A 24,927-nucleotide genomic window follows, 5' to 3' on the forward strand; every position below is an offset into this window, starting at 1 on the left:
ACTACATTCAAATTTTCATTCTTAAGTAATGAGTTCATATCTTCTTTTAAAGCTTCAAAACATTGACACTTATACCAAGAATTACTTGTCTCCCTAACAATCATAGGTTCATTCACATGTAAGTCATCAAACATACAACAAGCTAAAGAAGATAACTTCAAATTACCAAACATAGAGAACAATATAGGACTCTTCCTAACTCCATCTCTAACAAATAGGTAATTTTCAATCTCATCTTTCTCATTTAAATCAGTTCCAACATTGCTTTCAATTTCAGAAACTGAATTTTCAAAATTTTCCTTAATATGCTGCCCAGCAGCAACACCAATTTGAAAATCATCAACAAAGATTTCAGTTTCACTGTTTCTATCTAACTCCACCATATTTTGACCACAATTGTCAAAATCAGCAATAACAACATTTTCGTTTAAAGAATCAAAGTGTTGCTCAGCAGCAGTTTTCACACACAAAACAGAATCAGAAATCATATCAGCATTAACTAAAATGTCATAATGCACACAATCTGATTCACAACAAGTATTATCTACATGTATTTCACAAAACTGCACATATTTGTAATCAACAACAACTTTTTGACTTTCAAAAGACTTGCAAAGAAAATCAGTGTTATTCTTTTCAACCTCATAATCAAATTCAACATCAATTTGCACAGTATCAACAGATTTAGCACGAATTTCAGATTCAAGATCAATATTAAGAGGTTTATCATCACAAGAACATACTTCTTCACTTACAACATGCATTTCAGCAACAAATTGCACATTCAGTGCACATTCAGAATCAGTATCAGCATTATTTAAATCATCAAAATGCACATTTTCTGATTCACAATCAGTATCAACTGTATTTACATCACAAGACTGCATTTCTTCAAAATTAAATTCATGAATTACAGCAGGCTTAGCACAAAATACAGAAACATTTTTGTCCTCAACATCAACTTTTCTGTTTTTAAAAACAGTTTGTGTTTCAGCAGCAGAACAAACACAAGAATCAATTTCAGAATCCATATCAACAATTTCAGAATTATCAAATTGTATACTTTCAGATTCACTCCTAATCTGCTGTTTGACAGAACAAAAATTAGAATTAAAGTGTTCATTTTCTCCCTCTTCTATCTCAACTTTATCATGCTCCACCTTATTTCGAGTATTATAACAATCAGTGTTTATTTCACTAAAATCAGAAACAACATATTCAAATTCAGATTTTTCTACATTCAAACATGGCATTTCACATTCATTGAATGTCACATTATTTCTAAAAATAGTTTTAAATCCGGGTCTAGAACAAAGCCACAATCTATACCCCATAACACCATAACCTAAGAAAACACAATTTTCAGTTTTCAAATCAAAACCATCATTGCAAACATGTATTAAAGCAGAACACCCAAATACACGAACATTAGAAATGTCGACTCTTCTACCCAACCATTTACTTTCGGGACATACACCTTTAAGGGGGATAGAGGGTGATCTATTTATCAAATATGTTGCTGTAACTACAGCTTCACCCCAAAACATTTCGGGTAAGCCGGATGAAGTCAAAAGACTTCTAACCCTTTCCAAAAGGGTCCAGCTCATCCTCTCGGCCACCCCACTGAATTGGGGTGCCATGGGGACTGTTTTAATCATTTTAATACTATTTTGCACACAAAAGTTATCAAACCAGGTGTTACAAAAGTTTAAACTATTTTCAGTTTGAAGACATTTCATTTTTCTGCCCGTTTCAGTTTCAACTTGAATTTTCCAATTCTTAAAAAACCCAAAAACTTCAGATTTATTTTTCATTAAGAAAACCCAAGTTTTTCTTGAAAAATCATCAACAATGGTTAAAAAATATCTAGAACCACCAAAAGTGGACTCACAAGAGGGACCCCACAAATCACAATATATATATTCCAAGATATATTTAGAGCATTCACGTTTTTCAACATGGGGTAAGGAAAAATGGACTTTAGTTTGTTTATTATCAACACAATTTTCACAATATTGCACAGCTGAAAACATATCATTGCCAAAATATCCAGATTTTTGCAATATTTCTAAACCTCTATTGCTTAAATGACCTAACCTTTTATGCCACAAAAACATTTTATTTTCAGAAATAGAATTAATGGAACAAGCAGGCATAATCATAGGATCAGCTTGGGTCACATAGAAATTATTTTTCCTTTCAGCTTTAAAAACAACTAAAGATCCTTTTATAACTTTCATAAAATCAGGCCCCCATTTACCCTCAAGACCTAATTCGCCTAAGGATGCACAAGACAACATATTACTTGACAATTCTGGAACATGCCTCACATTATTTAATTTCAATACAAAACCAGAATTAAATTTCAAATTTATGCTACCAATTCCAAGCACATTGCACACATGATTATTAGCCATAACAACAGTGCAATTTTCTAACATTTTGTATTCACAGAAAATTGATCTTAATGGAGTCATGTGATAAGAACAAGCCGAATCAATCAACCATTCATTTTCTAACATAGGTAAACAATTAGACCTAACAGCAAATATATCCCCTAACTTTCCCTCAAGAACTGTCATATTGGCTAACACACTTACTTGCTAAATCAGCTTCGGAAAACAGTTTGTTTTGAAAGATTTTTGGAAAAACAGTTTGTTTAAAAAACAAACACAATCAAACCAAAAGCAAACAACCACAGAAAATTGCACACAATAGGCAAGGGATTTAGAATTTACCCTCGAAGCACAGCAACAATTTTTCCTACAAAAAACAACAAGGGAAAATACAGAAAACCTATTTCTCTTTCGAGATAAGGGATTAGCCAATGGGAAAAACAGACCACTTAATATACTCACGGGATATAAAGCACAAGAAAGAATGGTACAAGTACAAAGAGAAAATACAGCAACTCAACTTAACTGATTTTAATAAAAAACAGTTTTGATTTTAACAATTCTCAATCAAACCAGCTATGATTTTCTCAAATATAACCAAAACAGTGGCGGTTCCAAACAATTTCAAAACCAAGAACAATGGTTGTTTTACAATTCTTAAAAGATTTTAACAAACTTTCAAAATAATTGAAAAATCTTTTAAATCTAAAACCGACCAAAGGCAATACAATCAGAAATAAGGCAAAGCATCAATTGTTCAACAATCTATTTTCACAACCAAGGCTTCACCAAAATAGATTTGACAATTAGGCAAGTAACACACAAATCAGTTACTGCACAACCCAAAAAGAGATAGCAAACAACACAAGTAGAACACAAAACAGTTACTACTTCAAAAATAGAGGGATAAGCTATTCGTTACCCACTCCTAGCTCCGCAACAGTTGTTTGACTGTCTATTAGAATCTTTTCCGATGTCAACCTGTTACACCTTTTAAACTGCGCACTCAATACACAAATTAGTATAGTTTGGATGGCACAATACAGGACTATACTAACCAACAGCCTAATCAACCAAGAATGTCACAGGTAAGACAGACTTCTACAAGAAACACAATTTTCGGTTTCACTTTAAGGCCAATGTGATCACAATTATAGTATTCAAGTTCCAAACACTCAAAGTAACAATCGCACAATTCTCAGATTGTATTTCAAAACTACAGGATTGAACAATTGAAACATCAACCCACTATAATCAATGAATTTGTACAAAACAGATCACAACATATCAAACAACGCAAGTAACAGTCTTGTTAACACCAATCCAGTTCAAGATTTCGAAAAACAGTGGACTATTGTCAATTTTTCGACAAAACTAGAGAACATAATCAACTCAGATTCAATCCTTTCAACATAACAGAGAACAACTCGCGTTTTCAAGATTTGGGAAAAATACAGTTTCAATCCTTAAAAAAAAAAAAAAAAAAACAGTTTATAAGGACTTGACTCAAGTTTTCACAAAAAATAGAAAACAAACCACGGTTTCAAGTTTTATCCAAAACAAAAACAAACCGAGATTTCTCAATTTCGAAAGAAACAGTGAGTTAGCCACCTAAAAGCTCTGATACCACTTGTTACTACTAATCCAAGATCCAATAGGCTATATTCTCTCGAAATCAAATTAACATCGAAGAAAACTTAAAGAAAACTTTGATTTATTACGGAAGCAACAGTTCAAACTCAGTTTACCCTAATATCAAACCAACCGACATCAATCACACATCCAAGACCCAACTACAAACGACACGCCACGGAAACGCAACAAACACACAAACCCGAACCCTTATCTACGGAAACACAATCGATTTCAAGCCTATCACACCGCGAACAGCATATACATCGCGAGACACACATAAAGGCACAAATCGATTAAACCAAACCGTAGAAACACCGAGGGAAGAGGCGCGCATCAACGGGGAAGAGGAACTCCCAACTCGCCGGACAGATTCACCGGAGAAGGCAGACGCGATGACGAAGGAATCGCCTAGGGCATGAGAGAAGAATCGCGAGAAGGTTCTGTTATGTATCGTATGTTCTGGAATGAAGTGTGAACCGGTTCAATGGATCAGCCTATATATATAGGACAGAACAGACCAGCGGTCCAGACCGGTTCAAACCGGTCCAGCCCGGATCAAAGCCAGGCAGCTTGCGAACCGACGAGTCTCTCAAAAGATTGGGTCGGGTAGTGGGTTGCCGGGTCCGGGCTTCAATTTGGGCGGGTTGGTTGTGTGCATTCTAGGCCTCAATTATCACGGGCCAAAATATATAACAAATAATAAGTTTTAAATATAAATAAAAATATTTATTTATTGAGGAGAGATAGAAATAAAGGAGTTTTCTGCGGATCGTGTGTAAGAGATTAGAAATTTAATTACATTGATTTATAATTGTTAAATATAATGAATAAATTCACTAAAAATAAAAATTGGTCATCTTTAATGTAGTTAAATATATATATTTTTTAGTATACGATATGTGGGGTATGTTTCTTTTGATAAATTTGTGAAAATTTAGTTTGATTTTGTATTAAAATAATGTATGATGAGATATTTTATGAAAAAATATATATATTTTTTTCAAAAAACGCAGAGTCCAAATAGTAGAAATATGAGATTTGGTGACTAAAAAAACAAACCCTAATTATAGTACAATAATGTATTAATAAATATTTTCAGTTCAATGTATATAACCGTGAACACAATGGCTATTTTCTTTTAATTTTTTTTTTATTATATAACTTAAAAGATTTTAATTAAATTTATATACACATTTATTGATGAATATATTATATCTAACTACATATTTATTCATAAAAATATGGGTAAATTGTCATTTTAGTTCCGACTTTTTGTCATTTTAGAACTTTAAGTGAATTATGTTTGAAAATAGTCTCGTAAGTAAAACTTTTTTCGCTAAAATGGTCCTTCGGTGCCGGACTCACCACACTGGCAGCCACTGCTAACATGGCGTTGATGCGGTTGACATGTCATCGCCACGTACATGCCATGTCAAAGGACCATTTAAAGAAAAACAATTTACTTGCAAGACTATTTTGAGACATAGTTCATTCAAATGTTTTAAAAATGATAAAAAAGATCATATGCGAGAATAAAAAATAATTTACTAAGATATTTTATAAAAAAAAAAAAAATTACGTGTCACTGATGTGGCATCTATGTAGCGATGATATGTTAATCACATTAACAATTCCGGCACTGAAGAATTATTTTAGCGAAAATATTTTAGTTATGATCTACTTAAAATTCTAGAATGATAAAGAAAGTCAGATACGAAACTAAAAAAACAATTTTATAAAATATTCAAGGGGAAGGAACAGCCCATCCTTGCCTCCCCCACCCCATTCCACCCTCCCTTATTTTATTTTATTGTTTATTTAAAGAATATATATATAAATAAATGATGTTTAAAATAAGTAATTAATAACAATAATTATAATAATATTTTATTTTGAATTATTATTTTAATAAAAAATTATCTTATTTTTTATTTTATATTTTAAAAATATAAAATTAAATATTTAGAATATATATAGTCATAATGCGTAGTTATTAATGTTGTTTTAATTTGTTATTTTATAATAAAATAAATTATTTTATAAATAAAAAGATGATAAATTGATTATTTAGTCTCGTAATTGAATAATTTTATTATTTTAGTCACGCAGTTGGAGTATGTCTCAAATTAGTTCCCTAAGTGTACAATTTTGGCAATTTTAGTCATTTATTGTTGGAGATGCCTAGGTAGCACTCATGTAACTCACCGGATGACACGTGTCCGCTAAGTCAACGACATATGGCGGATACGTGAATTTTGATTTCTTTTTTCTTGAAAAATTTTACTCCATCTATCTCACATAATTTGTGCATATTTTTTTATTTTCGTCTGCCCCACATCATGTCCTTCTTTTATGAAATATAATTATACACTTTAATCACATTTTAAAATTTATATTTTTTTAAATTTTAATTAAACTATTTAGTTATTTTAATCTATAATTATTTACTATATAATAATTATTTATAATAATACATTTTTTAATTACTTACTGATTATACTTTACCTAAATTCTCGTATCTACAGTAACATACTCATATTACATGGGACGGAAGGAGTAATTTTTACAAAAAGACAAAATAAATAAATTAATTTTAAAAAAAATAATTAAAAAAAATTCTACGTGTACGTCAGGTATCGCTAGGCGTACACTTGTGCTTCGGCGAGCCACACAGGTGCTATGCAAACATCTCTGGCGCCCAAGGACTAAAAGCGCGAATGTTTTCCACTTATGAAATTAGTTAGCGATAGACTCTAGTTACAAAGACAAAAAAACCAATTTACCCATAAAAAAATTTTTTTAAAAATTTTTGGAATCTAGTTACGATACTAAAAAAATCAATTTATCTATAAAAAAAAATATATATTTTTTCAATCTTAATCTACAATTATTTTTACTATACAATAATTACTTTTATTAATATATTTTTTAATTATTTATTAATTATATTTTATCTAAATTCATATATCTATAGTAACATGATCATATTACATGAGACAGAGGGAGTATAAAATCCTTGTAAAGCTTAAATATATTACTCCCTCCGTCCAAGCTAAAAGTATACAATTACTTTTGGCGTGGAGATTAAGGAATAATAATATTTTAATTATAGTGGGTAGGTAAAAGTAGTAAAATGACATTTTTGACCTTACCTTTTTGGTATAAAAGTAATAATGTGATGCAAATAGGGATGACAATGGGTCGGGTATGGGTCGGATCCAGCTGGACCCGAGACCCGACCCGAATACACATGGTTGGATCCGAGATCCGAACTGGACCCGATTATACCCGGACCCGACCCGAATAACACCCGACAAGATCCGATGGACCCGACAGACCCGAAATTGTTTTTTTTAATTTTTAAAATTTAACTTAAAATTGGACCCGAACCCGGATCCAGACCAACATATATTAAAATTTATATATTTTATTCAAAAATTTTATAATAAAATAATAAAAAATAAATAAATAAAACTAAAAAACGTATTTCTAATATAATTTATATTATTAAAAATTAATTTATATATATAATTAATATATTAGTAATATATTAGTCGGGTCTGAGTCGGGTCTGGGTCCACCATTGGACCCGAGACCCGGACCCGGACCCGGACCCGATAAGGGTACACAATACCCGACTCGGATCCGGACTCGATGCCTGTATAATTGGACCCGATTTCAAATAAATGGGTCGGGTCCGGGTAGGGTCTCGGGTCTACTCGGACCCATTGCCATCCCTGGATGTAAAGTAGGAGTATTTGTTAAAAAAATGGGGTATTTAATAAAATGGTTACTTTGTAATTGGACGTCCCAAAATAGAAACATGTATACTTTATAGCTAGACGGAGGGAGTAATAATTAACGGCTAATATTACCAGAGGTTTGTTTGTGACATAATAAATTATAAAAAGATTGTATAACTAATAATAAATTATAAATTATACAAATATTATATAAAATATTAGTATGTTTTATTTAGTTAATTTTTCCCAAATTTTATTATTTGATTATGTGTTTTTCAAAAAAAAAATATTTTTTTCTATTACAAAATATTCCATCAAATATTATTTTCATACCAAATCCAAATTAATTTTTTCCAAACTCATCAAAAGAAACACAACCTTAATATTTCAAGGCAACAAGTTGAAAATACACTGTCAAATTTGAAAATAATAGAGTTTTTCTTTTCTTTTTTTTTCGCAATTTAAAAACAAGAGTATTTTAATTATAATGAATAATTAAAAATAATATAAAATAATTTTATCATTATTTTTTATTGTAAAAATAATAATATAGTGATAAAATATATGTATTTTTAAAATATTTATTTTGTAATGGAAATGTAAATTAAAAATTTGTATATTTTGCAAGTAGACTTGAGAAAATTTGTGTGTGTGTGTGTGTGTTTTTTTTTATCTTTTTATTAGACAAACTCAATTTCTTAAATATAATATATATACTTTTATTATTATTTTTTTACAAATTTAACTTTTTTAAATAATTTATGGTTTCAAACTAAATTCAAATTATCTAAATTACTAATTACTTATATATATTTATTTAAAATATAAAATTCAATAATATTTTTTTTTTACAAATTTAACTGTTTTAAATAATTTATGGTTTCAAAATCAATTCAAATTATCTAAATTACTAATTAATTATATATATTTATTTAAAATATAAAATTCAATAATTATTATTATTTTTTTTACAAATTTAACTGTTTTAAATAATTTATGGTTTCAAACTAAATTCAAATTATCTAAATTACTAATTACTTTATATATATTTATTTAAAATATAATATTCAATAATTATTTCTATTTTTAAACATATTTTTCTTTAAAAAAACATAACTCACCCATGAATATTATCACACCATATTATACAAACCAAATTACAGTAAAACCCTCAGTCAAATGCACCACGAACAATCTACAAATTAAAAGGGATTAAGAGCGGAATGAATTACAGAAGGAAGGTTAAACCCTGAAGGGGTATAAAGGACATTTCACATATCTGGAAGCTTCGGGACCGCAAGCATAAAAAGTGGTAATTGTTGCAAGACAATCGCACCATTTCTTCATCTCCGTTGTTTCAACGCTATCATCTATCTTCTTTAGTCCTCTCTGATTCTACGCGCACCAAGATATTTTGGTCTCTGCTGTTTCTCGCTACCGGGAGAAGAAGATGTCGTGGCAAACCTACATAGACGATCACTTGATGGCCGACATCGACGGCTGTCATCTCACTGCCGCCGCCATCCTTGGTCATGATGGCAGCGTTTGGGCGCAGAGCTCTAATTTCCCTCAGGTATTGTTTTGTTGTTGTTTTTTTTTTTTTTTTTTACGATTTTTTTTATTAATTTGTTGTTGTTTGCGCGCTTGAATTTGCGGATCTGATGGATGGATGCTTGTTTCGCCGCGATTTTGATTGAGAGTGTCTGTAGTTGAAGTGAGTAGGGGATCTGTTAGTTTGCACTTGATTCTGTTGAGGATTTTGTTGTGTATGGCGCTGATTAGTGCATGGAATGGCTTGATCCAGCTATTGGATGAGTTTTGCGATGCTTCTGCATCAGTTGTAGTCATGGTTTTAAATTGAACTATTGCCTTCGAAAATCGTGTTAATCGATTGCTTTTGACTTTATTTGTTAGAATATCCGGATCTGATGGGGATAAGTTTCTTTTACTTAGATTGGATGCGGTTGTTATTTTGATCTAAATGGAAGTTACTCTTGTTTATAGACTAGTGATTCGATTTTTAGCTTAACGTTGTGTTTAGTGCTCAGTGTGGTTAGATCCGGCACGTAGATGATTTTTCTGTTGTTTTTGCTATGCTATCGTCTTGTTATTTGTTTATTTATATTTATTTAATATTCTACTTGATTGGATTGCTGATATATGATTGAATTGTTAGGGACAAGTTTTCATAAGGTTTCCTTAGCCTCTTTGATGAATCTCTCTGTCAAAAAAGTATTACCAAAAAGAATCCACTTTTCATATGAAGTTCGATAGCTGCTAAAGAAAACCGTGTATTGATTTCTGTTAAATGATATTTTGCGATTGAGACAACAGTTTGAAGTGAAATTACTCAACCATTAACAGCTAGAAATTTGAATACCCGTGCCTGCGCCTGCATCGTTATGCTATAGGTTATTAAGAATAATCATGTTGTGGTTGAAACAATTGCTGTTGCAGTTCAAGCCTGAGGAGGTAACTGCTATCATGAATGACTTTGATAATCCGGGCTCGTTAGCTCCTACTGGATTGCACATTGGAGGAACTAAATACATGGTGATTCAAGGTGAGCCTGGGGCTGTCATCCGAGGGAAGAAGGTATTGCCATCAAATCTCTCTGTTTATTATTCATGGATGAGTTGACATGGTCCCCCGAGAATTTTGCTTCGAATAGAAACATAACTATACAAGGAAAAAAAGAAGCAATTTTAATTTCGAAAAATCGTTATTTTCCAGCTAGCAAATGCAGTTGTAATGACAGCCTGATCTCCATAATCTGCTTTCATCACATTAATACTATTACTTTGCCTCAGGGATCTGGTGGGGCTACGGTGAAGAAAACTACATTGGCCTTGGTTATCGGCATCTATAACGAGCCGATGACTGCAGGGCAGTGCAACATGATTGTCGAGAAGATTGGTGATTATCTTATCGACCAGGGCCTTTGAAGTGCTCGGTACGGGTTCTGTTCTTTGTCTATGTTTACTATTGACCATGTTGGCAATAAATTAACTTAGAAGTTCTTGCATCCACCCGTGGAATGATTTGCAGATGTTATCTATTATACTCTACAATATTTGAAGTTGTGGGATTCTCTTTTATTCATGCCAAGAAGAGTTTGGTGTTTCCGAAAGGCTGTCGTCGTGGTGCTGCCTAAAGTCGAAAAATGGCTGTCTTTTGCATTTTCTGGTTTTGAGAAACTGTCGGTTGGTGTGCATTTCCTGTTGTGATTTGGATTCTTTTTTATATGGCTTTTGCTGCTTTTCCTGTGCTCGACATTTCGATACGATGCGATAATGAATGAATGAATGTAGATTTAGGCATCATTCAATTCTCCTGTCAAATAACATTCCAACCATAGCTAGAGCGGTTTTGGCCAAAATTTGGATAAGCTTAAGCTAATGTTGCCATTAGTGCAGTACGTAGGAAGCCGAAACTAAGCAACATACGACGACGGAAACGGATGCCCTCAATACCGACGACAAAGATTTCGAAGGCGTCACCGTTGCATTAGCTGCCGCAGTTTTGTTTGCCCTGCAGGCAAAGATCGACATGAACTGTTAAAGACAAAGGTAAGTTTTTCGATTATGTTCGACTCGGGAAAGTATAGTGTTTGTTACCCACCCTTTTGTCGCGTACAAGCAATTGTCATAGCCTGCGCCCGTCAAATGAAACAACAATTAGTGCCGAAACTCGTAATCAAGAAGCAAGAAACTCGAGGATTCGGACAATGTACTTACTCGGATTTTTGTTTGTCCTGATCCCGGCTCCGCCGAAGCTGCAGGCGATGTCCGTGGCTCCGTTCTGCTGGTAATAACTGTTGAACGCATACGATGCGTGGGATTCCAAGTTATCCGGTTGGAAGCACGGCTGGCTCGGCTGGATCGCCGAGCAGTCGACATTTCCCGGTCCGCAAGCCCAGTTGATGCCATTTCGAAGATCAGCTTCGGTTGCGGCGCTCGACGCAACGCACCAAGTCCCGTTCGAGCTCGTGGCGTTCGAACCCGCAGCAACGTCAACAGCACTCCCCGTGAAGTCGAGGCTGTAAACGCTCGTCTGATCGGGGAAAAACAGGCCCCAATTTCTCTCCGATTCGAGACCCGGTTTCCGATTCTCGTTGAACAACGAGAATATGTAGACGTCGACTCCCTGCCCGGCCTTCGCCGGAGTGCCCGTATCGTTTACAACATGGCGGATCAAATTCGTGTTGTACGTCTGCGCGTTGTCGACGGTGGCAGCCGTCTCCTTCGGGGACCCTTTTGAAGGCCATCCGGTCTCGGTCACCATTACCCTAATCGTCCGGAAATTCAACGCCATGAGCGCGAAGTTAATCGCGTCGATTTGAGCGTCGAACATGTTGGTGTATAGCAAACCCGTGTTCGAATCGATGACCTCGGAGGACGACTTGAAGAGGGCGTAGTCGAGCGAAATGTTGCTCGACGAATCACGGTATGCGTAGTAGGGATATAAATTTGCCATAAATGGCGACTCGTTCTCGGCGAGAAACTCCAACATTGGTCTCAAGAACGAAGCGTATCGGCTGCTGAAAGCGCCGGCGGACGGCGGGAACGATCGGGACAAGACGCCCAACGAATGCGTGCTCGAGACTTTGATTTTCCGATGAAGTCCGGCCTTCTTAAGGGATGTAAGGACATTGCGCATTGCCGGAACCACCATGGCAGAGACATTTCCGGGAGCTTCGGTGACCTCGGCACCGACGGTAATGTAGGCGATTTTGGCGGCGGGGTAGTAGGGAAGGATGATGTTCTTGAGCCACGTGTCGACATTTGATTGGAACTGGGAGAAGGGCAGGAGGTCGGAGTTGGGGATTCCGAGCATGAGCTCGACGCCGGAGTTGGCGAAAGCCTTTAGGACTTGGATGTTGGAGTCGTATATCCGTACGAACTTGATGTTGTGTTGTTTGATCAGCTGTACGGCTTTTTCCGGCGGCGGGAGGTCGTCGGCGTTCCGGCCGTAGCATATTCCGACTTCGCCGCTCCGGCAAGAACCTGTTTTGCAAGAATGGAACTGCTTCAGGGGTTGTAAGAAACTCGCCAAATCTCAAACAGCCATTGAACACATCTTTTTTTAAGCTCTTCTCATTCATTGACAAGCTCAACACTATATATATATATATATATATCAAATTACAGAGTAGATGAGTGAAATAAGGTAAGGAATTGAAATAAAAAGAAGCAGGTCTAAAGAAATCCCTAGTTTCTTTCTTCCAACAGTGACAAGCCAAAGATCAGACAATCTATGTAAGTCCCAAATGTGCTTCCAATCCAAGTTCATACATACATACATACATCAAAGAACATCAAATCAAATCAAGTCAAGAAACTTATAAGGACATACCGAGAAATGTTAGCAACTGGAAGGCTGCAAAGATGAGGGCAAACCCAGTTCCCATTTAACACTAGAAATTGAAATTGAAATTGAAATTGTAATGAAATCGAAAAGAAAAGGGATCTTCTGTAAGATTTTAGACTACTCTCGAGCTCCGAGAGAGAGAGAGAGAGAAGAGTGAGAAGTGTGTCGGGAGAAGAGAGAGAGGGAGAGAGAGAGAGTGTGTGTGTGTGTGTCAGCTGCAAGACAATGGTATTGGTATTACTAGTGTTATTATGTTCTGTTTGGAAGGGCTACAGCTACACGGATTTCACACAGCTTTGTCAATTTCAGTTAAGAGAGCTTCTTGATTCCGAATCCCTTTTCTATATTATTTTTAAATATACGTTGTGTTCTTTTAGGATGGGTTTGTTTGTTGGTTTACCTTTAAATAATTATTTAATATTATGTAAACAAATATTAATATATATTTTAATGTAAAATTATATTAAAATAAAAAATATATATATAATTTTATATTTTTTGAAATAAATTACTTTATAATAATAAAAATGTTTAATTATTTCTCTTATACTAATTTTTATATTCTTAAAAAAATTAATTTTTAATATAAAATATATTTTTTATATTATCGATATTATTATTTTTTTTATATAAAAATTATTTCAAATTAAAAGATTAGAAACATACTCCAAAGTCGCTAATGTATTTCTTTCAGTTTGGATCGGTTTGGTGGATGTTGCCCACCCAGCAGTATATTTTACTAATATATATATATACACGAACCCGGCGCGCGCGATGCCGCGCCGGTGTGTACAACAAAAATAATTTCGTATAAAATATATACATATACATATAAAACAAGTAAACAAGTTCGATATGATTGCAACAAAATCAAAGTAAAACAACCTCAACATTTAATTTAAAACGTGATGCAAATTTTAGGTCACTTACTGTACTTGGAGAGATCAGGAGTGCTATTGGCTGGAAGTGAGATTGAAAGTAAAGAAAGCTAAGCCTAAACCATAGACGCCCATTTCCATAAAATAATTTCAGCTTAAGAGGGTGTATGAGAAATAGAACTTTTAGATTATTAATAGCTTTTAGCTTATTAACAGCTTTTAGCTGTTTGATCAGTTAAAAAGCTAATTTAGGTGTTTGACAAATTAGCTTTTTGAAAGAGCTTTTTGGATCCAAAAAGCTCATTTCTGAAAAACTCATTCATCCAGCTTTTTGAAAGAATTTTTCATTTTAATTTTGGTTATTCCTTATTTACCTTTAAAACTTAATTATTTTTTATATATATATAAATATATTTTTATAGCTGTATTTATTAATTAATTTTAATATATTTAATATTAAATTATATTTTTATTTTTTAAATTTAAAATAATTACTATTATTAATTATTACACATAAATTATTTTATTTGTAAAATATATAAATTTTTAAAACTAAATTAAATTAAAAAAATAAAGGTTATTAATTTATTTATATATATTAAAACAATAATTTAACATAATAAAAATATATATGAAAGATTTATTACTTTATATTTTACATAATTTCAATAAAAAATTATTATTTTTTAGTAAAAATAATTTTCTCAAATCTAAATAATAAAAATAAAAATAAATATTTTATAATATTTTTATAATTTTCAATAATTAATAACAAAAATTCTCATAAATTTCAAATCAAAATGAACAAAATTAAATATTTTAAAAAATAACATATCAATGTCCTTAATAGTCATTTTATATATAAACAACTAATGTCAAACAGTTATTTTATTAAACATTTTAATACAAACCGCTAATTGAATCAGCTAGTCAAACCAGCTAATTGAATCAACTAACTGCTAACAGCTAATTGAATAAGCAGTTAAAAACTATCTGCTAATTGCCAATCGCACCCTAAGTAAAATAGGAAGACAGACATCTTCTATTCCCAAAAATTTAAAACATGCGGATGACAACGATATGATATTTTAGTAAATTCCACAAAAAGAAGATATGTTATATGATTATTACCAATCTTCTTTAAGGTGCGTTTGTTTGGGGATTGGATTTTAAATCCACTGTTCATCCCATTTTCCAAAAAAAAAATATCAAATTAAACACCTATTTTTTATTTTTTATATTATACTAAAAATCAATTTTACATTTAAAACATCAAATCAACACCTATTTATATCACGTCATACAACTATTAAAATTCAAAATTTTTACTATTCAAATTCCAACTCGAAATTCAAACCCCCAAACAAACACAAATGTAAGTAATGAAACATCTACAAGCATGTATATTCATTTAAATCAACTACATGTAAGAAAAAAATATTATGGTTTAAATTAATTAGTTACTGACCATGTAAGTAAAAAAGGCAAAAATGCATAAGACCAATTTCACCTAACCACTTAAACCATTTCTCAGTTAAAATACCATAGTAAATATAAATTACTAACAAACACATACAACCTTAAAAGAAGTATTATTCATAAAGTTAAGGTATCAGTTCTTTCTTGAATCGCCTTTTTTTGTTGGTGTCATCCTCACTCGTAAATTATTAGTGTCCCTTTCGATGTTAAAAGCGGTAGATAGCCTTGTTCCTATAGGAATTTATACGCTTTGATTGGAACTTGAAAAGCTAGAACCTTAACTTGAGATTTTAAGAGGTGTAACCAATATGAGAAACATTAGGAAGTGAATTCAAATATTGAAAAACTTAACTTTAGAACAATGTTAGCAATTAGTATTGTTCTCAATATTAAGCAATATAACCAATATATGCAATGGATGAAAAATCACCATTACTCGCATATTATTGCATTATGATGTGTGATATTGTATTGCGGGTAAAAATGTCATTTCCCCTAAATGTGTGTATACATAAGGAAAAAATGAAACAAATTGTAAATGTTCGATAACAAATATGTGTGTTTGCTTAGGCAAAAATATAAAATTCAACCCAAGAAACTTTTTGGGACATAATATATGTGAGAAATAAAACTCAACTAATTTTTAGATTTGGATATATAAATATATATATATATATAACCTGACTTGTTTGGACAAAACGCTTAATCAGAAATCGGAAACTTTGAAGTTTCCAACAGCATCCAAAAGAAAAGTTTTCTGGCTGCACCGTCAAAGGTAATCATTAGAAAGATTCAGCATATGAATTTAAGTATTACTGAAATAAGTTAGCAGCCGCATGAACTATCTTTATATATCTATAGAAGACTCCCATGTTGACTGCTATGGCAATAGAAAAAACATTAATAAGCTGCTGAAAATACTCCCGCTTCATCTTCTCGCATCCTTCTATGGTTCACCTTCATAGTGCAAATTACTATTTATAAAAATATACTTTAAAAATCAATTTTGACTAACATGTAAACATAGTTCTAAAGAAAATCTGCATAGGAATATATATATATATATTGTAAGTATTACATGGTATGCTCTTAATGTAAGTATTTAGTGAGGTTATGAAGTGCAAAATTACACGTTCAATGAAAATGCAAAACGAAATGCTTCAAAATCTGAAAAATATTTTAAAATCACAAGCATACCCTCTGAACTCCGGCCTGAATGTAATCGAATTTAAAAATAAAATAGCAACAGCACACTCCAGTGCTAGCGTAATCAAATTTGAGAATAAAGTAAAACCATTATTCCAAATTTGAGCTATCGCCAATCCGTTGCACTTCTAGATTATCTTATTCCTCATATCTGCCTGATCGATCGTTCATTCCCAAAAGCAATAACCGTAAGTAAATTATACAAAAAATATTGAAACGGAAATCTGCATAAAGGCTTGAAGTTTCCTTTGGGGGAGAAGGCGATGGTGGGCCAATCTTGGAGGTGAGAAATTTCGCCAATGATCTGAAAGCAATAGCTGATTCTTGGCGACTACTGTCTTATATATTGTGAAGGCTACGCCAGGCTATAAATAAGAAATAGTACTTCATTTCAATTTTGAGAGTTAATAAAACATTCTATTTTGCCGGGTGCATTTATAGTGTTCTTACTTTAGTGTACATTAGAGATGTGTACGAGGCTGCACTAGCGAGTTCTCGAGGGAGTCTAAGAATTGCTAGACCGACGGGAAGGTGATCGAGGAGGAACCATCCCACCCGTTACAAGTGGACAGTGGGGTGAAAAATGGGGTTGAAAGGAAAAACTTAGATGAAGAGTCATTTTGTCGAACAGATTGTGAGCGTGAACCAGAAGCCAGAACTTCGACAAAGGTTCGAGTAAAGTGGATGCCAACGAATCCATATCTGCAACCAAAGCTCATTAAAATGAACTTTATCTTATTTCTGTCAAAATTGGGGGAATTTTGAAGGAAATGAAATATGTTTATGTTTTTAATTTATAAAATTACTATTATATTTCTAATATTATATACTTCCTCCATCCACACGCAAAGTAAACATTTACTTTTAGCGTTGTGTTTAAGAAATAATAGTAATATTTTAATTATAGTGGGCAGTTAAAAGTAATAAAATGACATTTTTTGCCCTTATTTTTTGGTGTAAAAGTAATTATGTGATGTAAAGTAAGGATATTTGTGGAAAAAAGTGAAGTATTTAATAAAATATTTATTTTGTAATTGGACGTCCAAAAATAGAAATATGTATATTTTCTAACTGGACCACGAGAGTATTACTTTATCTATATTTAATTATACATAAATTATACTCCGTCCGTCCCACCGAAATTGAATCATTTGATTATGGACATGTTATTTAAGATAAGGATGTTTAATTAGTTAATAATAATTAGTTATGATATTATTTTTTATATAATTAATAATATTTATAGTTTTAAAGTAAATTTAATATATATGATTAAAAAAATCAAAATATATGTTTAAATATTTAAAAATTATATAACAATTAAAATATATATGTAATATAAATATCATTTTGTAGAGAATAAAATTTTCTATAATATAAGTAAATACAAAAATATTTTTCTATTTATAATTAATATAAATCAATTTTATAAAAGATGTGTAGTTTTAAATATAGATAAAAATATTTATTTTTTAAAGAAAAATAGAAATAAAGGGGTTTTGAGTGGGTCATACGTCATTTATGATATTATATGTTATGTAATTAATTAAGTTGATTTATATTTGTTAAATATGTTTTTTATTTAATAATTTTTACCAAAAATAGAAATGTGTCAATTATTACGGGATAGACAAAAATGAAATATAGATAAAAATATTTATTTTTTAAAGAAAAATAGAAATAAAGGGGTTTTGAGTGGGTCATACGTCATTTATGATGTTATATGTTATGTAGTTAATTAAGTTGATTTATATTTGTTAAATATGTTTTTTATTTAATAATTTTTACCAAAAATAGAAATGTGTCAATTATTACGGGACAGACAAAAATGAAAATAGTGTCAATTATGGTGGGACGTATTTTATAATTAATAATTAGTTATAATATTTTTAAATTTTATAACGTAATTAAATTATAAACTAAAATTTTGTATATAACGTGAAAAGTTAAAGGATGGATGAACGGCAACGGAGCGATCACGGCAAAACTTCCATTTATATGTTATTTTTTTATAGGTTGAAGGGTAACATTGTCAATTCAAGTGGCAAAGGTACAAAACTTCCATTTATATGTTATAATATATATGGTATTATTAATTATATTATTTATTTAGGGTGTGTTTGATTGAGGATTGAATTTTAAATATATTATTCATTCTATTTTTTTAAAAAAAAAAAAATTAAATCAAACATTTATTTTTTTATTTTTTATATTATAATATTAAAAATCAATTTTACATTTAAAATATTACATCAACATCTATTTATATCACATTATACATCTATTTAAATTTAAAATTTTTACTATTCAAATTCCAAACTCAAAATCTAAATCCCAAAACAAACACACCCTTAGTACATTGTATTAACATTTTAATATTTTTTCGTCAGTTTTCAAAAGTTACATTTTATATTTAATTAACATTAATTTTTTTTTTATATTTATATAATTTTTGTACAACTATGATTATATTAATATTATAAAATACTAATTGAAATATTTTTGTTCTTTTCTCTTAATTTATACTAGATTTTAATATAATAATTAATATTTAAATATCAACATACAAAAAATAAATAAAGTATTTAGAACCCGAAGAGGTAATATTAAATTTGCTATTTATTTATATTTAAAAATTATATAGTCTCATTTTAATTGGTTTATTTTTCTTTGTTTGTTTGTTTCATTTAATTGAAATATTTATATTTTAGTATTTAACTGTATATATTTAATAAATATAAATTAATTTAATTAATTTCATTACATATACAATAATATATACCAATACATCAAATAGGATACATTCAAAATTTATTTATTTTTATTTATTTTCGATAAAAAAATATTTTTATCTATATTTAAAACTTCTTATTTTTTTATAAAATTAATTTATATTAATTAAATAAATAATACATTTTATTTATTTGTACGGTTTAATTATATATATTAATTCTTATTTTAAAATTATTAACAATACTACTTATATAAAAAAATATAATAAAAAAATATTATTATTAATTAGTTAAACGTCATTACTTTATTTTTTATTTTAATAAAAACTAATTATTCATATATTTTAAACAATATTACAAATAATATCATTAAAAATAAATAAATTTGAGGGTAAATTATTATTTTATCATTCTATGGTATTATTGTTAGAAATAATTCTCAAATCAAATATGTTAGCGGAAGCGAATAACGTAATTTAAATAAACTTCCAATCATTGCTAAAATTTAAATATGTCTTTGAGATCTTCTTCTTCAAGCAATCAGTGGTTGGAACCATGGGAAAATGTTGTCAAACATTGGAATCCTAGGATGATATTGCCAAACCCTGGAACCTTAGGAAGATGTTGTCAAACCTTGCTCTCAAATAGCGATGGTGTATTCTAATTTTCTGAGAGTAGGTTTAGTAATCCGCATGTGAGAGTATTTATAATTAAAAAAAAAAAACCGTTCATCATGATTTTTCTGTCCGTTCTTATGTATATTTTGAATGTGATGGACACAATTTAGTGTTAATTTAATTATATAAAATAATTTAAAAATAATTAAAATTCAAATATGAGTAATTAATTAATTAAACTAAAAATTATTGCATATTAAATACTAATATACTAATAATTCACATGTAAAAAATAATTAAATACATTTGTTCGAGATTGAAAAAAAATATATTTTTTATTTACTCATATAAAAATTAATAATTTTAATATAAAATATTATTTTTTATATTATTAAAATACTTTTTTATAAAAATATTTACTCATATAAAAATTAATAATTTTAATATAAAATATTATTTTTTATATTATTAAAATACTTTTTTATAAAAATATTTACTCATATAAAAATTAATAATTTTAATATAAAATATTATTTTTTATATTATTAAAATACTTTTTTATAACTCATATAAAAAATACGCAAATAAATTTTTTTATATTAGTAACATATTTTTTATTTATTTAAATTAATTTATATTTATTATATATATTTCTATTTAATAAATTTTGTCAAAAATATAAATATATTAATTGAAGTTAAATAAAAAAAGAAAAAAAACCAATTAAAATGAAATTATATAATTTTAAATAAAAATAAATATTAAATTGAACATTAAAATATAAATAAATAAAAGCTAAATTGCACAAATAATATAATGGTTTCACGAAATTGCATTAATCTCTCGTACTTTTCAAATTGCGTCTGACTCTCTCAAGGTTTTATAAATTTCATATTTAATTCTCTCGATTGTCCTTATTTAACGGTGTTTGGCTTATACGCATTCAAACTTACGAATGAATTTCAAAATATATTTATTTTTCTTATATTTAACCTTAAATAACAATAAAAGAAGCTCTTCAACTCAGATAAAAACAACTAATTTTGAGTTTATTTATTGTTCCTTAAGGATAAATTTAATAATAATGAGTATATTTTAATTTAAAATGTTTAAAGATGAAAATTTTGAAACTTATTCGCAGTTTGGATGCATGTACGTCAAATATCATTGAATAAGGACGACCAATGGATTAGACGCAAAGTTTTTAAGACCATGAAGAAGTATGACGCAACTTTGAAAATATGGATAATTTGATGCAATTTCGTAAAATCACATTTGAATTTTATACAATTTTACTACAAATAATCATTAATACAATGTACTAAATAAATAATATACTGTACCCTAATATATGTATATATATTGTTGATGTCGATTTTCAATAAGAAAAATAAAACCCGAAAATAAAAATTATCTTCGAATTTGATAAAATAAAATGCCTGAGATTTAAGAATTCCTAGACACCGCACGAAAAACTAGGAAAATAAATACTAAAGAGTGCAAAAGTAAATGGTGATCCCCAAAAATAATTCACTGAATTTGATGTCGATTGAAGATGGTTTCTCAAAGTCGTGAAATGACCTATTTAAAACTCATATCAACCGCCACGTTTAGGTCATGCCTCCAAATCCGCTCGCCAGTCATAACTTCTTCAAACCACCTTAAAACTGCTTCTCGCCCGACCTGCATATCCACTACTACGTCTCTTTTCGCCCGCCTTACACTTTGTCTGATCTCTGTATCGGCCGTCTTATTTTTTGCCCGACTTCCTTTTGCCCGATCTATATGTCACCTAACCTGAGTGCATATTGTTTTTCCTTCTTCGTCCGTCATCTCCTTGTACGACCTTTTAATCACAGGTTTCTCCCGAGGAAACCTATCTCTTAATAGCGTTTGGACTTATATTTGGATCCATTTTTAAAGTCTTACTACTATTGACAGGCCTATTAGACTCTACACCAATCCATAGTTCAATTTTATAGGTCCATTCTCGAAAATCCTACACATTAATTTTTTCTCACTCAACATATATATTAGTAAAATATATTAGTGCACTCGCACTAAGCATTCATCTAACCGTTTGGAACAAGAAGTAAAGCACGGTTAGATCAAGAAGTAAAGTAATTATTTGTTTTTTGCATTGAGTTTTTTTTCAGAAAAAAGTATTTTATGTGAAATTAGTAGTATTGACTCAAAGATAAAAAATACTCATATCACTTATGTTCATTTTTAAAAAATTTATTGGTAATATTCCATCATTGATAAGATAATTGACATTTTTCATTATGGACACAATATTTAAAATAATAATGTTTAATCTAAATAATAATAGTAAAATATAATATTATTTTATTATTTTTTAATGTAATTAATTGATAGTTTTAAAATAAATTTAATATATATGATTAAAAAATAAAATATATATTTAAGTACTTTTAAATTTATATTGTTGTTACGTACGAAATTTATAATTAGGGTAAATGACCCAAAATAAGAAGAGATGTGGGCCCGTCCCTGGGCCCATCAAATGGCTAAGGGGTTTTTCGTGGCAGTCGGTCGGTCCGCAGTTTGATTAAAGCATGTTGGGTGGTTGGATAGTCATTCGGGACTAGCTGTCCGTGTAGGGAGTTAAGGTACCAGATGCGGTCGGTCAAGACAGTTGGTTTCTAGAATTGGCGGGCGGTTGGTAAAACAATCAAAACACGTGTCAAATGAGGGATTAGTGGGCGGTTGACGGCGGTTGCTGTAATCGAACAGGCGAAGGTTCTAAAACGTTTCTTTAGGGGATATTTAAAGATTTGGGTCTGTTTATGGAAAGATCTTCAAATTCTTAGAAAAGGTCAAATTAATTGCAAATTTTTTTTTGGGGGTCACTTTTTATTTTCATGTATTTTACTGCTTTATGCTATAAATAAATTATTTAGTATTAAGTTCGATAGTATTTTTGAATTTTACTTTATTTTGTTGAAAAAATTAATCAACAATTGTAAAAAAATTATATATGTAAGATGAATATTATAGAGAAATGGAGTTTATAATCCTATAATATAAAGTAAATATAGTGTGTTATTCAAATAAAATTTTTTGGCATATTTTTTTATTAATATTACAAACATATATTGAGTGTGATTATTTTATATTTTTGTATAAATATATTTTTTTATATTAGATATAAAAAATTATATAGATACTAAAAAAAATATTTTGTATTAAATTATTAATTTATATATATAAATAGAATATGGACATTATATATATTGGATTTATATTTATATATTATATTTGTTTAATATTTATGAAAAATTTTATTAAAAAAAATAGATTTAATAACAAAACCCAATATATATACATTGATACCGTATATTCTTTATGCCCGCAAAAATAAAAAATAATTTATTTTTTTCATTAATTTTTACGATTTTTTTTATTAATTTTTGCAAACAAAAAAGTATTATATAATATTTTTTAATTACTTAAAAATGCAATTTAAAATAAAATATTATTTTTATATTACTATTTATTTTTTTTATATTTTTTTATATAAGGCTAATGTTTTGAGACGGATAATAATGGTAAATAAGACTATTGTTTTGGGACGAAAAAAGTAAAATATATACAATATATATGTCATTTTGTAAATAATAAAAATTTTATAATACATGTAAATAAAAAATTTAAAAATATATATATTGATATAATATAAATTTATAATTGAATTATACAAATTAATATACATTTATATTATTATATTTATTACTCATCAAATTAATAATATTAAAACTCCTCAAACTTCCAACCAAATCTAAACACAAAAAAAAAACCGTTAAAATTCAAACTCAATTCAAAATTTAATTAAAAATCAAATTCAAACTCAAATTTTCTCAAACTCTCTAAAAAAACACACCCTTAAATTCAAAATACAAAACAAAGTTATATATTCCCTCCGTCTCATAACCAAATATTCATTTACTTTTTATACGTAATTTTAGAAATATTAATATTATATTGAGATATAGTAAAAATAAAATAAAAATAACTAAAATAATATTATATATGAAACGAATGGAGTATATATATCGAGACAGAGGAATATATGCCCGAGTGCATTAACTCGACCACTACTGTTTCTGGTGCTTTTTGGAACCTGGAAATTACACGTTGTGGCTACACGCCAAAATAAACACAACGGTCGTCACACGTCACCCAATATTACTTGGATATTGAGAATAAGCCCTCCATCTTTCACTTTATTCTTCTCTGCCTATCATACTTTTCCTACACTCCAATTTTAATCCATCGAACCTCTGTTTTCGTAAGGTTTGAATTTGTGTTAAGAATTTGAAAATAATAAAGTATTTAAATTGAAATTATATTTAATATAATATTTTAAATAAAAAATATAATTCTTTTGTAATACTCCCTCCGTCCAAGCTAAAAATATACAATTACTTTTGGCGCGGAGATTAAGGAATAATAGTATTTTAATTATAGTGAGTAGGTAAAAGTAGTAAAATGACATTTTTGCCTTTACCTTTTTGGTATACAAGTAATGATGTAATGTAAAATAGGGGTATTTGTGGAAAAAATGGGATATTTAATGAAATAGTTACTTTGTAATTGGACGTCCCAAAATATAAATATATATACTTTATAACTGGACAGAGACAGTATATTAAATAAAAAATACTGATCTAGTCAACATATATGTTGGGTTATGCTTCGAGAATCTTTAACTCAAATTCATTTATCCAAACTCATCTTACCCTAAACACAATTAGTTAGGTCGTTGATTTTGTTATAACCGTAAGTGAGTTTGTTATTGTGAGTTAGTTTTGATAGATATAAAAGAGTGGGTTTAGGGGTGAATTAAG

General features: G+C 29.7%; 2 protein-coding genes across 2 annotated transcripts; one reads left to right on the forward strand and one right to left on the reverse strand.

The window, feature by feature from the left end:
- Window positions 1-9,098: 9,098 nt before the first annotated feature.
- On the forward strand, window positions 9,099-11,097 carry LOC127266287 (profilin). Its single transcript, XM_051296478.1, has 4 exons — window positions 9,099-9,347; window positions 10,232-10,369; window positions 10,585-10,727; window positions 10,823-11,097. Exons 1-3 carry the CDS (start codon window positions 9,225-9,227, stop codon window positions 10,717-10,719), a joined length of 396 nt encoding a protein of 131 aa, XP_051152435.1. The 5' UTR covers window positions 9,099-9,224; the 3' UTR covers window positions 10,720-10,727; window positions 10,823-11,097.
- On the reverse strand, window positions 10,922-13,358 carry LOC127266286 (glucan endo-1,3-beta-glucosidase 13). Its single transcript, XM_051296476.1, has 4 exons — window positions 13,130-13,358; window positions 11,512-12,780; window positions 11,396-11,426; window positions 10,922-11,305 (listed from the first exon to the last, which is right to left on the reverse strand). The coding sequence occupies exons 1-4, from the start codon at window positions 13,182-13,184 to the stop codon at window positions 11,182-11,184; spliced, it is 1,479 nt and encodes a 492-aa protein (XP_051152433.1). The 5' UTR covers window positions 13,185-13,358; the 3' UTR covers window positions 10,922-11,181.
- Window positions 13,359-24,927: the final 11,569 nt, after the last annotated feature.

Source organism: Andrographis paniculata, unplaced genomic scaffold (assembly GCF_009805555.1).
Source record: "Andrographis paniculata isolate CXL003 unplaced genomic scaffold, ASM980555v1 Contig75END, whole genome shotgun sequence".
Lineage (NCBI taxonomy): Eukaryota > Viridiplantae > Streptophyta > Magnoliopsida > Lamiales > Acanthaceae > Andrographis > Andrographis paniculata.

Coding starts and splice junctions, on each gene's coding strand:
- LOC127266287 (XM_051296478.1), top strand. CDS start 9,225: ATGTCGTGGCAAACCTACATAGACGATCACTTGATGGCCGACATCGAC. Junction 9,348..10,231: donor AGAGCTCTAATTTCCCTCAG/GTATTGTTTTGT, acceptor TTGCTGTTGCAG/TTCAAGCCTGAGGAGGTAAC. Junction 10,370..10,584: donor CTGTCATCCGAGGGAAGAAG/GTATTGCCATCA, acceptor ACTTTGCCTCAG/GGATCTGGTGGGGCTACGGT.
- LOC127266286 (XM_051296476.1), bottom strand. CDS start 13,184: ATGGGAACTGGGTTTGCCCTCATCTTTGCAGCCTTCCAGTTGCTAACA. Junction 12,781..13,129: donor CCAGTTGCTAACATTTCTCG/GTATGTCCTTAT, acceptor CTTGCAAAACAG/GTTCTTGCCGGAGCGGCGAA. Junction 11,427..11,511: donor CAGGACAAACAAAAATCCGA/GTAAGTACATTG, acceptor TGACGGGCGCAG/GCTATGACAATTGCTTGTAC.